The sequence below is a fragment of the Cornus florida genome, unplaced genomic scaffold, assembly GCF_030987335.1.
Source record: "Cornus florida cultivar Cherokee Brave unplaced genomic scaffold, ASM3098733v1 CherokeeBrave_3.0.0_Hap2_Chr09, whole genome shotgun sequence".
In the NCBI taxonomy this organism is placed as follows: Eukaryota; Viridiplantae; Streptophyta; class Magnoliopsida; order Cornales; family Cornaceae; genus Cornus; species Cornus florida.
In genome coordinates, this window is record NW_026775579.1 from 38,206,633 (window position 1) to 38,222,790 (window position 16,158).

At 30.5% G+C, this 16,158-nt stretch overlaps 1 protein-coding gene across 1 annotated transcript; it reads right to left on the minus strand.

Moving 5' to 3' along the window:
- Positions 1–1,011: 1,011 nt before the first annotated feature.
- On the minus strand, positions 1,012–8,984 carry LOC132273250 (metal transporter Nramp7.2-like). Its single transcript, XM_059774247.1, has 13 exons — positions 8,856–8,984; positions 8,684–8,762; positions 8,556–8,596; positions 8,160–8,238; positions 7,969–8,073; positions 6,376–6,485; positions 5,959–6,140; positions 4,768–4,837; positions 2,642–2,815; positions 2,444–2,548; positions 2,222–2,353; positions 1,723–1,818; positions 1,012–1,335 (listed from the first exon to the last, which is right to left on the minus strand). Exons 1-13 carry the CDS (start codon positions 8,982–8,984, stop codon positions 1,012–1,014), a joined length of 1,626 nt encoding a protein of 541 aa, XP_059630230.1.
- Between the last annotated feature and the right edge of the window lie 7,174 nt (positions 8,985–16,158).

Here is a 16,158-nt window from a genome sequence, read left to right on the forward strand (position 1 = left end):
CAATGGCTACAACAATGTAGTTGAATTTGAAATCCAACGACCGAATGATCTTTTCAACGACCCTTGTATCAGTCATGGTGGTTTCGCCATATCTTTTTAGTTGATTTACAATAGCCAGGACCTTCGAAAAATAATCTGAAATTGATTCAGATTCCGTCATATGCAATGCTTCAAATTCACCCCGTAATGTTTGGAGGAGAACCTTCTTCACTTTATCAACTCCTTGGAAGGAATTTTGAAGAATCTCTCATAGTTGCTTTGCATTTTCTGCCCTACCAACTCTTTGTAGCATTCCATCATCCAAACATTGATGGATGATCATCACTGCCTTTTGGTCCTTCTTTCTTATGGCTTGTAAAATATCTTTTTCGGCTTGAGACAAAGTTGCCTCATCTTCTAGCTCGTCATAATCTTTGGAAATAACTTCCCACACATCTTGTGCTCCCAAAATTGTCTTCGTACGGATACACCAATTTTCATAGTTAGCTTTAGTGAATCGAGGCATTTGAAATGGAACTGAATTGTTTGCCATTTCTTCTCTCTCTCACAAACTAGCTCTGATACCACTTTGTTGGAAATAGTGGCTTAGTTACACACACAACACTATACTATTTGGAAGAGAATAAAAATGGAGGAAAAACACTTTTACTTTACTTGATTAAAAATGGGTAAAATACATGGGTTTATATAGACTTCAAAGCATAAATGTAAATGAAAATTAACACTCAATTAACATAACATTTAGTAAGCAAAACTCCCACCAACCCACTAATACGACCATTACTAGTTGTAACTCTTATGCCCCCCACTAACTCCAATAAAAAACTCACATAAATATAAAATTAAACATCAAATAAAAAACATCCATAACCTTCAAAGACATTTTAAAATATAATCAAGTTTAATTTCTAACAAGCTTCATAACAAAAAATTCAATGAAAAGATAATGATCCTATAAAGGATCGATATTGGGAGAGAGAGACTGAGCAAGATATCGAAATATGAAAATTTCTACTGAGGGAGTGGAATGTCAGCCAAATCTTCTCTGTAAGGGACGCGGTCCAATTCTGTCATCTCCTCCGTGTTGCCATGCCCATTCTCAATGTGCGATTGGGCATTTGGGTCGATGAATGTCACTACTGTGTCTTTTCGAAACATCAAATATATAACAGCCAATATATAGATTGCCATGAGTGGAAACACTATAATTCCAATGAATATATTTGCTGCTTTTGGTAAACTGCTGTGAATTAGCCATCCGACGAAGCTGGTGCTCAAGTAATATATGTTGATGCCAATGATTCCGAGGCCCAGTATCCATGAGAACACAATGATCTACATTCACAAGTTTGAACTTGAAATGGTCAGCTTAAAATGAAGTTCTGATTTAATTTAAGAAAAATAAATGAAGTTCTGATTTAATTTAAATTTTGTTAGCTATTTTTATTTTAAGTTTTACTTGAAAATGGGCCACTATTTAATAGGCCTTGCCGGCCTTAAGACTTCTACTTATCCGAAATATCCATTCCATATTGGCTCACAAGCAATTCAAGATCATTGGTATCGACCAATCATGAAGCTATAACTTTATGTCATTGTCAATCAAAATTTTTTTTTTTTTCATAATTGATCGGGACAATGTAATAAAGATTGACTACACAAGCCAAATCTTGAGCTGAAAAGGCCAGAATGGTATCACCTGCAAAAGTAGAATTAACTTACGTATATGGAGTTCTTGTGTGGTCCCATTTTGGTGCTACCGCTACTGAATTTAAGAAGTGGGATGAGAGCAAATGGAAGTTCAAATGAGAGTATCATCTGCAAATTAAACCCATCAGAATTAAAATAATATATATATATATATATATATATATATATATATTTGTTCGATAATGATTAAGTAAAAATAAGCTCCGTTTGAACGTAAAATATTTTTTAAAATTTTTTTTAAAAATTTTTTGGTGTTTGATTGTCGTAAAATGTTTACGAAGAAAAAAATATTAAAATTTAACAAAAATAACTTATTCATTAATTTTCGGCAAGTTATTTTATATGCTAGATTTGACCTCAACCTTAACGTAGACCTTTGCCAAGTACGGACAAAATAAAAATAAAAGAATATTTTATTTGAAAAAAAAAAAATATTTTTTAAAAAGAATATTTTACGTCGAAACAAACGGAGCCTAAATGTAAAATAAAAACGTTTAGACAGTTAACAAACCGATGCGATGATAATGAGTCGGCCAGCTCCTTGAGATCCACCAATAATCGAAACAATGAGACTAGGTGTAATGGCAATGCACCTAGTCATGAGATTCCTCAACCATTTCCTCATTTTAAGGTCCAAGAAACCCTAGACATTTCACCACCAAATATAAAATGTAATAGGTTTCGACAACATCAACTGCAATATATAATGATATTAATGCTTAATTTTGAAAACCTGCATGATAAATTGTCCCGCATAAGTGCCTGTGATTGTGGAACTCTGGCCGGAGGCTAGTAATGCAATGGCATAAACAGTAGAGCTCGATTTTCCTAAGACATTCTGCAAAACAAGAACGAAACTATTTTGTTAAAAATTTGTTTCAAGTTTGACTATGTAACTAAATTTTGACCAACTTGAGAATAATTTTTAGACCTTGAGAAGAAAAGAAGCAGAGTTGAGGTTGAGATTATTGCATTGATCCACGGTTTCTTTGGTGAGGTTCTTGGCTGAGCAAACAGTACCCGAGACAGATATAACAGAGACATTGATTAAAAAAGCTACAAAGAGTGCGAATCCACTCTCTATTAAGAAGTATCGACACGCATCCTGCATTAAAATTAAGAGAAAAGTGAGTAAATTTACATTTATTTACACTGTATGTGTCTATCTTCACTGAGTGAAAAAGGAAAAGAAAAAAAAAAAAATATATATATATATATATATATAAACAAGTGTCTGAATTTGACGGATGTCTATTACTATCCACTGTCCGAGTGATGCATTACATGGCTTGGGCCAAATAGATATTTAGGGGTGGCTCAGTTTAACTTGAGGTCTTTGGCAAAAAATATAAAAATAATTTTTATATCAAATAATCGTTAGTAATGTTTATTAAAAAATTATCCTTCCTACTTTTGGAGATGCAAAGTTACTAATTAAATTCTTGTATTCAAGTTTTGTTATAGTATCTTTTTCAATAGATAATATAGTTATAATCCATTTAGCCAACAGATAATTTGTCACAACTTAGAAACAAAATATACAATTTTATGATAATTTAAGGGGTAAGGAACAATAGAACTAAATTTAGAAAAAACCGATGAAACGATCCAAAAAAATTCAGCAAAGAAAAGTGTGTTCAGAATCTGAGATAGAGTGAGATTGTGATGAGTGAAGAAGTGAAAAGAAGTTGTAACGAGAGAGGAGGGAGACATTGTAACAGAGAGGTTGAGAAATAACGGAAAAAATTAGGCATAATGATAGAGGAGAATATTGATAGTTTCACCAATTCCCATTAAAAACATAGTTAATAATTAAAGTTGGTGCAATGATATTAATAGATGAGAATAAAAAACATGGAATGATCATGAGAGAGAAAAAAAAAAATTCAAATAAGTATACAAATATTTTTGACCCATTATTAAATCTCTCAATTCCAATGAAATAAATTTTTTAGGAATTTTATAATATATGAAAATAAAAATTTTGGAATCTTTCTATTGGCTGACGCTTTAGGCGACTGTCTAACTTGCTTAAGGGTCGAGCTAGCCCTCGTGACATTTTGAACTATACATGGAGCTAGTCTAATTTTTTATTTTACAAAAAATACACTCAGACTCACTTGTCCCTATAAATATTTCAACCTCCAACCTTCTATTTTAAATAGCAAAAAGTATCACCAAACTATAGCTAGTCTTACTATTATGTCATACGGGGTATAAATTTGATGGTAGATGACTTTAGCTCCCAACCTCCTATTTTGAAACATGAGAAAGTACAATTGGACTACATCTAGTCTAACATAAGTGATACAATCATTATCAACGAGTGTCACTCTCATATTCTGAGCGCACTTTTATTTTCATACTTCACGTGTATTTTCGTTCAAATTCTCATTATTTATGATTTAATTTTGTCACTTACACGTTCTCACTCTCGAATTCGATCTCACTCTGATTTTTGCTCTTATGTTACTTAGAGTCCACCTCTGATGTCGTATAAATTTGTTGGTACATGACTTTATGACATCAAGTGGTCCCACAGACGTTTCCCATTGTCATCTTTCTTGAAAACAATTTTTTATATATTTTGATGTGCATTTTCTAACCCTGTTACTTCGATAATGTAACACACATTACTTTAAGAATAACGTAGTGAACATTTTTATTTTTATTTTCCAAGTAACGAGTGTTCAATTCTGAAAGAAATTGTGTTATGTTTTCAATGCAAGGGTGTTTATTTTGTTTTGGTTTCGGATTCTTTTGCTTTTATGATTGTTCACTGAGAACAGTGCCAAAGACTCATTTCATCAATGCACTTCTTGGGATGCAAATAAACAAATAACTAAGTAGTAGGTATGGTGAGGAATTCTTTCAATCAGTATTTAACATCTGTATTCTGTATATGTATTTAGAGCCCTATATATATATATATTAATGTGTGTTTTTTTTATTTTATTTTGTGGATGTATTACGTGTGTAGCATGTATGTAACATAGACATTTATTATTATTATTTTTGAGTAAGCAAACGCAGAGATGTTTTAAGCAGTTGTCTTACATTGATGCCTCGGACCGAGTTGGGTATCTTCCGAGAGAGTACAAGAGCTGAGTGGAGGAAAAGATTATGGCTGTTGAACATGAAAACAAATGTATATTAGTAGAAAAGCACAAGTGACATATGTTATTCCATATTGGATGAATCCAAAAAAATTTACTTGTAATTGTTGAATTAGCATTATCAAATTAAAGTTAATTTTTTTTTATCCTTGACAGAACAGAATTTTAGTGAAATTAGATTTAAGAAGATTATTTATAAATTAAGAGAATTTCTTATTTTCCCTTGATAGAACAGAGTTTTGCTCAAAGTAGGTTTAAGAAAATTATTTATAAATTATGAGTATTTCTTAAATGAGGAAGGTTAATTCTTTTTCCTTGATAGAACATAATTTTGCCTAAACTCCATGGGGGTTGGCCTAGTTGGAAAAGATTTGGACGCTGAAGCTTCATGAAACTTTAGGTCTCAAATTCGATTTCTCCTATGTGCAAATAATTCTTTGGGGTCACGACCGCGGACATAGTTCGAGAGCCTTACCCAATTTGTGTCGGGTTCTATGAATTAGTCGGGGCAAATTCCCAAACACTCCGATTGTCAAAAAAAAAAAAAACATAATTTTGCTTAAAGCATATTTAAGAAGATTATTTATAAATTAAGAATACTTTTTTTTTTTTTCTAAAATTAAGAATACTTCTTAAATAAAGAAGTGCATAAATGAGAAAAATAGCAAAGAAATTAGTTTTTTATATATATATTTATTTTTGTTTGTTTGTTTCTTATTATTATTTTTTTTTTGGAAGTCTAGAGTTTCAAAAATAAGACTAAAAAAAGACTCGAATTGAGATTCTTTTTAAAGTTATGGGAGGCCATATTTTCAGTCTTATCAGTACTTTAAAATTCACTATTGGTAGAAAGTCAAGGGTCTGAAATTCAATGGTTTGGCTCAAGTGATTAGTCACTGGATATAGTATCTCATGAAGCATTAAATCTAAGATTTGATTAGTTTGTTTGACAGTTTTCGAAAAGTATTTTCAAAAAAATTAAGCTGAAAAATGAAAAATTTTGTGAGTATTGGACAGTTTTTTATTTTATAAGTCTAATTTTCAGGGCAATCTTTAGAAAATGGAAAAAATCAGACCCTTTCTGGCCCATAGTTTGGCTTATATTTATACAAAGAGATGATGGAGATCTCACGGCATGACGAGGGCACCGAGGAGAGCGATGGCGTCACCGGTGGCACCTTGACCACTGAGCTTAGGGACAAACATTCCTTTGAGTACATCTTTTGCTGGAGGATTCACGTAACTCATTTCTCCAAAGAAACATGCAGCCATCACGAACACCAACACTGCTATCAACATTTCTAGCTTCCTCACCTATATATATATATACACACACATAGTCCATTATATGTTAGAATAATGTATATTTTGTACCATAAATTTATACTAAATAGTATTTTTAATATTTAGTTGGAAAGTTTTGACCAATCAACATTTCTATTTTTAAAAAATCTATTTTTAATTTTTTCCTTTTTGGTGGGGTGATAAGCAAAAAGTTGTGACCACTAATATCATGCAAAAGATGCCCATTTGAAATGAATTATATTACCCCATATCTCTGGAGGCCAAGAAGCAGGAGAGTGCTCAAACCAGTGAGGAGAACCCCAACCCAAACTGGGATATGGAACAATATATTTAGTGCAAATGCTGTCCCAATCACTGCCACATGGAAAATACAAAAAATTATGTTATATGGTAGCATGATAGACATATATATATATATACACACACACACATATATATAGAGGTGGTAAATAGGCGGGTTGGATCGGGTTTGGGTTGGGTTAAAAATGAACGAGTCAACATGGGTCAAGATTCATATTCAACCCGTTCAGAACGGGTTGAAAATGGACAGGGTCAATCTGTTATGACCCGTGGACCCATTAATTATTATTTATTTTTTAATTTTTTTTTATATTTTCAGAAAAATAATGAAAATTTATTTTTGGTAGGTGCATCACTGGTTGAAGGAGAAACACATGGTCCAAGTCGCCTTCCTTCTCATTGTCCTTACGAAATAGCAATACTATTTTCTTTTTTAATTTTTAGCTTAACTACAAATTAGATGTAAAGCTTTTTAAGTTCTTGCTTTTAATAATAAAACTGGAAAAGTTAACTCATCACCTAAACAGCAAAATCAGCACATGTGTGGGTACACCAAAATGACAATTAATAAGCGTTCCATTAGTTTTATAAATTGGGTGATGTGACCTCTTTTTTTTACTTTTGTTTTTGGACCGGCCACTTGAGTTTTTATATATTTATTATTTTTATCTTGAAATTTTTTATTTTTTTATTTTTTTAAACATGACATGTCTCCCTTTATATTTAATTTTAACAAATATATTTACTTCATCCCACATTGATTTTGATTAGATTTAGTATCAATTACCGTTAATGAACATTAATCTTTGTTTTCTTTGTTTTTTGTCCTAATATATCAATAAATCTACGTTTTGTAATCATGTCACCTAAGTTTACTAATTTTTTTTTTGGGTAGTTTTCTAAATTACATTAAAATAATATTTCCTAAAATTACTATTCATTTGCAAAATAATTAGTTGTCTAATATTATATACAATAAAAATAATTATTATTTTTAATTTTTAATTTTTTTAATCGTTTTTAAATTTTTTATTATTTAATTTTTTTATAAATTTTTTTTAATTATTTTTATTTTAAAATTATTTTTTTTCGATAGGTTTTAAAATTTTTTATTTTTAAATTATTTTTATTATTTTTTAGTTATTTATTTTTTTTAGAAGAAATTTTTAAAAAGAGAAACTTAGAGAAAGGGAATTGATGAGAGACAAATTTAGAGAGAGGATTGTGAGTGAGAGAGTTTTAGAGAGGGAAATGAATTGAGTGCAATATAAAATAAATGTGTGTTGTGTATTTATTATGTGATTAGTGAAATATGAGTTGAATAAGTATGAGTTGAATATGATCTTATCTTCAAATTAAGTGGTTAAAAATTACTTAACCCATCTTGACCTTCAAAATAAATATGATTCACCCATAACTATTACAATGCGGACGAATATGAACGAATTGATAATTCCAGACCCATTTTACCATCCCAGTATACAGTATACTTATATAAATGTACTATGATAATTTTTAGATAAGGTAGAGGTCATGCCTTCAGGAATATCAGCCGCTATGACAGCAACCTCAGCCAGCAACCACAGGCAATACTTGATATATTTTGGGTACTCCGCCTTACATAACTCTGATAAGTGCTTGCCTTGGAAATAAAAGAAAAATAATTTAGTAATTAATTATATATATATATTATAGTTAGTTTAGCTAAAGGTCTTGTGCATGTCTTACCAGTGCTTACACCAAGATTTGCTGCAAGTGATTGAATTATAAGAGCAAAGATCAATCCAATAAGGATTACCCACAATAGCTGCAATAGAAAAATTCATGAAAAAAATTTATTAGAAGTTGTCAGCTAGAGCAACAAAAGTAATTGAAAATATATTTTTTTGATTTGATTTTTCTTTTTTTTTTTTTGAAGCAAGCGAGTAAATTATGCAAAAGATAATAAATGTTATCAAACATGCTTTTATGATATTTTTATTTTTTACTTATTTGACAAACACAAAAAAAACATGAAACAAAAACGATTGTCCTTAATAATCTATTTTCTCTATAGCCCCCTTAGTACCCACACATAAAAAGAAAATAAATATATATATTTTTTTATCTGAATTTGCAAGTTACCTCATATCTGTGGTTAGCTCCAGCTTGCAAATCAGTTTCCACTGTGACATGATTTTATATAATATTTGTTATCTACTAGATAAACAAATCTCATGAGACTAAAACACAAAGAGGAGAGAGAGACTTACAATTCCCTGGATCAAGATAAGCCAAAGATACAAGGAACCCAGGGCCTACATAAGATAGAAAGTTTCTCCATCCAGATTTCTAATGATCAAGAAACACATTGAAAGATATTTAGATATATATATGTTCTCAATATATATATATATATATATATAACTTGATAAAGAGAGAGACCTGGTGCATTTGAGACTCGTGATCATGTTCTTTGTTGTTGTAACTTGTAATGGAGGGTGGAGTTCCTTCAACAGCTATGATGCGGTTACTCCTTCCGGACTGCTGAGTTTGCTGCTGCACACTTCCCATCTCTCTCTCTCTCTCTCTAGATGTCTCTCTCTCTCTCTCTCTCTCTTCCACAGCTAATACTGTCTTTCTTTCACCTCTGTCCTCTATTTATAGTGGAGGGACAGTAATGTAGCTTCTTCAACATGCATACATTAACCTTGTTTTGTCATAAAAATGAAAACAATTAAGGAGTCTTCCATTATACCAAATACTATGGTAAGAGAAGACGAGTCAACGTTTCACCCAAATATATATATATATATATATATAAACCAAAAAATGTATATAAACAGATGTAGACATTAAAAACTTGAAAACAATACCGTGCTATTATTGGCATGCTTAGAAAAAATTAAAAAAAGACTTTTGTGTGAAAAAAAAAAAAAAACAAAAAAAAGGCTGAACCAATCAGAGCCTATAACTCCTATTTGAGATTTTAGATTTCTTATAAATTTCAACGAGTAGTAAAAAATTATTATAGTTAATAATTATTAATAATAATTTTGTATACCCCCTTCCCCAAAATTTTATTAAAACACTATAAATGGTACTTATTTATAGTAATTAAATGTCATTTTTTATAGGAAAATTGAAGTTTGACTCCCAAAATTTTTTAAGTTTTCATTTATAGTTACCTATTTCTGTAGATTTCATTTATAGTTACCTATGATAATTACTGATGGATTTTGAATGAAATTGCTTGTGACACCCTTCAAAGACTTTACTTTAGCTTTTAAAAATTCAAATTTAATAATAAAAAAAAGTGTTGTAATCATTTTTACAACATATTGGCACTCTATTTACAGACTCGTATGTATGTATGTATGTATGTATTTTGATTTAAAAGGGAGGAGAAAAAAAATACTCAAAAATTGATAACTTTATTTATCAGCCATTAACTAATTTTCTTTTAATTTATTTTTCTCATATTATTTTTGGATATATTCTTAAAAATGTACTGAAACTAAAATCTAGTATAAGAACAACAAGTAGAGATGTTAACTGTACATAAATAAGTAGTGTTATTTGAAAACTCAATTTAGTAATTAATTGTGAAATTAATTGTGAAGGGATTAAACAATTATTCAATTAAGTGTGTTTGATAATGTAATTTGAATATTACTAAAAATGTTAACATAATAAATGATAACGACCCCTTAAGTGATAGAGACATTCCTTATCACTTAATAATTAATACTGAATGCTGAAAATTAAAAAATATTTATTTTTTAATTACTTTTTAAAAATTCAAATACTTAATTTTTAATTTTTATCAAACACTACCTAAAAATACTCCTATTCTAAATTATTCTACGAAAAAAAGTACCCCATTAGGTACAATCAAATAACTAAATGAAATAATAAACAAATTCAAGAATTTATGAAAAATGATACATGAATCGAAATTTTGAGGACACTGATTTGGTATTGCGCGAGTGGGGCGTGCCTCACCAAAATCGTGTGATGGAACACGGCTCACATTAGAATAGAATTAAACCCTTTTTATTAAGAGAAAGACGGACTGGGTCAAATTGACATAAGATTCCATGGAAACGCAGACGAACAAGATGAGAATTAATAGAAGCTCATACTGTGAAGTCCATACTTTATTATGATGAGACCAACCACTTTTTTTCCTTATCTTAAAAATTTTACTCTTTTTAAAATCGAAGCCATCCTTTTGCCCTCACTAAAAATGGGAAGAGTTGGTGTTAGTTGAGCAGACAACGACTCCTTAATTTGTTTCTACTCAATAAGAAACATGCATGATACATGCTCTTCCTTTTTAAGCTTAACACCAGAGATGGTTCATGCCCCTCTCTCTCTCTCTCTCATGCTTCTTCTACATCACCATATAACTATATATATATATATATACACACACACACACATATATATGAACGGTTGGTATATATCAAAAAATTTGTCTATCTTTCTATTTTGTGATGTCTCAAAATACATATCATATTTTAAAAATGAATCTACTATTTTTTTAATGACATTTCCAATTTATTTTTTTGACATTAACTTGATTAAACAAAGGCACTCATTATCGAATACTATTTTGTCTTTTGTTAAAAATAAATTTAAATATTCACGCTTATTAATATAATAAAATATATTAATAGTTGGTACAATGGTCAGTGGTGACATAAATATAGACAAAGACAAAGGTGGGTTCTGACTGTGACTAGGTTTGGAAGAAAATAACTTGGGTAGTTTTGAAATTTTTAAAAGAAGCACTCTTAACATTAATGTTATTTAGGAAATAGTTTAAAAATAAGATCAATCTTTAATACTTTTTAAAAAAGAAATCAATATCAAAACCTATATAAAATAATAGGACTTAAATTAAAAAAACCGAACATAAAAAGTTGGAACTTTCAAACGCCCCCCACAATTTTTGGAAGAGAGTGAGTTATATAATTATAATATTGGCCACAAACACATCATTTTCAAGATTAAGAAAATTGAAAATGGTATATATTAATCAATTATGGACTGCCACTGTGATTTAAAGTTGTCCTACTTTCTTTTGTTATTTTATTTTTGTTTTACCTATTGATATAAATTGAGATTAAGCGTCATCACTGCAATGCCGTCTCATATCACATTATTGCGCGCATCAAATGGCTTGAACCATGCAACTTCAACTGTCATTTTCAATGGTATAAAAATAAAAAAGAAATCTATATCTATATATATATATATATATATATATATATATATATATATATATATATTGGTATCTTTAACTAATTCTTCGATTCAACGACTGGCATTTCCCAATTAATTTGGAATTCTGGTAGATCTTAAGTCAAGTGGAGTAAGAACATGAGCGAACTAGAGTGAAAGTGCGAAAACGACAAAATTTAAAATTTAAAATTTAGTTAAAATAGGAGTGCCCAGAGAGCATTGGTACACTTGTATGCTATTATGTGTGTAAATTTTTTTTTTTTTTTTTGTTATTATTCTTATTTACTTTTTGTACATGTTTTAATAACCATTATATACTTTGTGAAATAATAAAAATGTATCCCTTGAGCGGATTAATCTCATTGGTAAGGTGTGGGATGCGTCTTCTGGAAAATAATAATAATAATAATAAAAAGGATAAATTGTAAAAAATTTCCTTCAACTATTACTCAGTTATAAAAAACAAACCCTTCAACTATCTTGGAGAGGTATTCTAACCGATGGTCATTTAATAAATTTTTGAGATAATTTTTTGGACCAAATTATCCCTTATTATAAAGACACTACTGTCCCTTATTATAACTATTAAATCCAAACACCTTTTAAATATCCCAAACACACCCTTATATAAATAATGTCTATATATATATATATATATATATATATATATATTACAGTTGATCTTTTTCACAACGCCCATGTTTGAAAAAAAATTGGTGTCCACCTGTGGAGCTAAAAATTTGTGTTCGCAAGTGGAACTAAAAAAATTCAGAATTGTGATTGGAATTTGAATAATTCATAGGCTGAAGCACACCGTCATTGCGACCCAAAAAGTTTGAGAGAAGTGAAAGATAGCAAATAGATATAAAGAGAGAAATATTGTAGAGAGAGTGTGTGTGTGTGTGAAATTATAAATGGGTCTAGCATGAGGGGTAGGAAAGGTTATAACTGCCACTTCAATTCTATACACTTTTTCCCATTTTCATTTATTTATTTATTTTTATTTGTGAATAAAATCGGGTTTGTTGTCACATTTTGATTGGGTTTAATTTGAAATTATAAACGATCACATCATCAAATTAAGGTCTAACCCTCAAAACTACATAATTTTATTTAAGGGATAATTTGGTTCAAAAAAATTATCTCAAAAATTTATTAAATGGCCATGGTTAGAAATTAGAATACCCCTCAAGATAGTTGAGAGGGTTTTTTTTTTTGTCAAAAACATTCTTAATGGGGATTTTTTGCAATTGACTAATAGTTAAGGGGTTTTTTTGCAGTTCACCCTAATAAAAAAGTAGTTTCATAAGCATTAGAAAATGTGTTAGCTATAAAAATCTTATACTTTTTGTGTTAGAAAATAAATAAAATTAGTAATAATTAAAATAAAAAAATTATAGTGTATTTTTTATTTAAATAAAGTATGACCTTAGATTAATTTTAGATTCTGAAAGAGATATTGTTTAATTTTTCATACGTGAAATGATTACTCTAATTAATAAAAAAATAATAAAATTCTTAACAAAATAAAAAAATTTAGAAAGTGTCTATATAATTTGTTTGAAACTTTTTTTGTGTCTATACACACACATGCATATAATATTTTTAGACTTAAATAACAAAACAAAATAGATCAATATGAAGCGGAGGTATATGTAAGCTACTGTATTTTTAGTTGAATGGTGAGCTTTAATAAAGCGGAGATATTGTTTAATTTTTCATACGTGAAATGATATATTACTCTAAATAATAAAATAATAATAAAATTCTTAACGAAATAAAAAAATTTAGAAATTCTCTATATAATTTGTTTGAAACTTTTTTTGTGTCTATACACACACATGCATTTAATATTTTTAGACTTAAATAACAAAACAAAATAGATCAATATAAAGCGGAGGTATATGTAAGCTACTGTATTTTTAGTTGAATGGTGAGCTTTAATAAATGAAAATAAGAATCTACAAGAAGTCCTTTAAGGATACAACTAGCCCAAGGGGAACAACAAAAGATATACAACTAACAACCAAAACAAAAACCGAAGTCTTCTAATCCAGGGAAAGCAAGTCTGCCAATGTGTGCAAAAGAGAATTCAGCAAATAGTATGCTAGGGGGAGGCTGATATGTTCCTAAAAATATAGTAATAACTTGTAGACAACAATATATAGTAATAACTTGTGTATAAAGAACTGACCTGAAGTCCATGTGCATGAGCACCAAGCAATAAGTTTTTCCCAATTATTAGGCTTAATGTAGAAACCAGCCACATCTTAGAATGAAATCCCAAATAGTGCTACTGTACCTACACTTGAAGGAGAGGTGATCTAGAGTCTCACATATAGAGAGGCAACGGTAGCATGCATTAGTGTAGTGCTTCTTCATTATTGGCTTAGTGTCAAGAGTATAAAGTATACCCTACAAGTACGCCAAGTGATGAAATTATGCTTTGGAATGTGGCACTTGAACCATACAATGTTACTCCAAGCAAATATGAGAAGGTGAAGTGAATTGTTTAATGGTATGAGAGAGAGAAAACTGGTTTAAGGGGTTTGGAGCCCATTCCACACTATTAATTTCAGCTAAAGGAGGTGGTAGGGAATGTAACTGTGCTAAAAATTCTTGACTGAAAGAATTGTAGATGTAAAAATGCTAGTGGAACCACCAACTGATTAGTGGAAATTAGGCTATCGACTTTGATATCCCGATCCAGTTGAAGAGTTTTCATATCAGATAGATTAAGCTAAGTGCATAAAGGTTCATTTGGCAACCAGTAATCAAGACACATGCATCATAGTGTCTGTTCCAGCCCCAACTCTATGTTTATTGAGCTCTCTAGCCATCCCTTTAAGTAACCTCCTCCAAAAGAGCTTAAAGCTGATGGCTTTACAGTCCAAATTGACTTCTTCTTGATAAGGTATCTATGAGTCTATGCCACCCAAAGACTATCCTTTATAGCACTCATTTTCTATAAATGCTAAAGATTATAAATCATATTGACCATTTCTAGATCAGGAAAACCCAACCCTCCATATGCTTTTGGTATGTAAACAAAAATCCATGCCAGTTTAGTGTTAGAAATTAAACTTGATTATATTTTTAAATGTTTTCTGCAAGTTTAGTGTTAGAAATTAAACTTGATTATATTTTTAACTGTTTTCGAAGGTTATGGATGTTTTTTATTTGATATTTAATTTTATATTTATGTGAGTTTTTATTGGAGTTAGTTGGGGGGGGGGGGGGTGAAAATTATAACTAGTAATGGTCATGCTAGTGGATTAGTGGGAGTTTTGCCTACAAAATGTTATGTTAGTGGGGTGTTAATTTTTCATTTATATTTATATTTTGAAGCCTATATAAACCTATTATTTGTACCCATTTTCAATCAAGTGAAATAAAAGTGTTTTTCTTCCATTTTTATTCTCTTCCAAATAGTATAGTGTTGTGCGTGTAACTAGGCCACTATTTCCAACAAAGTGGTATCAGAGCTAGTTTGTGAGAGAAAGAAGAAATAGCAAACAATTTGGTTCTATTTCAAATGTCTCGATTCACCAAAGATAACTATGAAAATTGGTGTATCCGTATATGAATGCAATTTTGGGAGCACAAGATGTGTGGGGAAGTTGTTTCCAAAGGTTATGATGAGCCAGAAGATAAGGCAACTTTGTCTTAAGCCGAAAAAGATGTTTTACAAGCCATGAGAAAAAAAGGACCAAAAGGCGGTGATGACCATCCATCAATGTTTGGACGATGGAATGTTACAAAGAGTTGCTAGTGCAGAAAATGCAAAGCAACTATGGGAAATTCTTCCAAATTCCTTCCAAGGAGTTGATAAAGTGAAGAAGGTTCGCCTCCAAACGTTACAGGAAAAATTTAAAGCATTGCATATGAAGGAATCTGAATCAATTTTAGATTTTTTTTTAGGGTCTTGGCTATTGTAAATCAACTAAGGAGATATGGCGAAACCACCATGACTGATACAAGGGTTGTTGAAAAGATCCTTCGGTCGTTGGATTTCAAATTCAACTACATTGTTGTGGCTATTGAAAAGTCAAAGGATTTGGATTCCATGACTGTTGATCAACTCATAGGTTCGTTGTAAGCTCATGAAGAAAGGTGGTGAAGAAACAAGAAGTTTTGGAGCAAGTGCTACAAACAAAGTTTTCGTTGAACGAAAGAAACAAAAAACATGGAGGAAATCAAAGGGGCCGAGGACGTGGAAATGCACGTGGCCGAGGAAGAGGAAGAAGCCATGGAAAAGGAGAAAGAAGCTGTCAACACACAACCAACAATGAAGAAAAAGTCCATGACTCACAACAATTAAGAGGTCATGGTAGAGGAAATTACCTAAGGTCATATGGAAGGAGGTTTGATAAGTCTCAAATTCAATGTTACAATTGTCAAAAATATGGTCATTATGCTTTAGAATGAGAAATGTTACTAACGATGGTGAAGAAAAGGCTAATTATGTTGATGAAGAAGTGGAGCCTACTTTATTGTT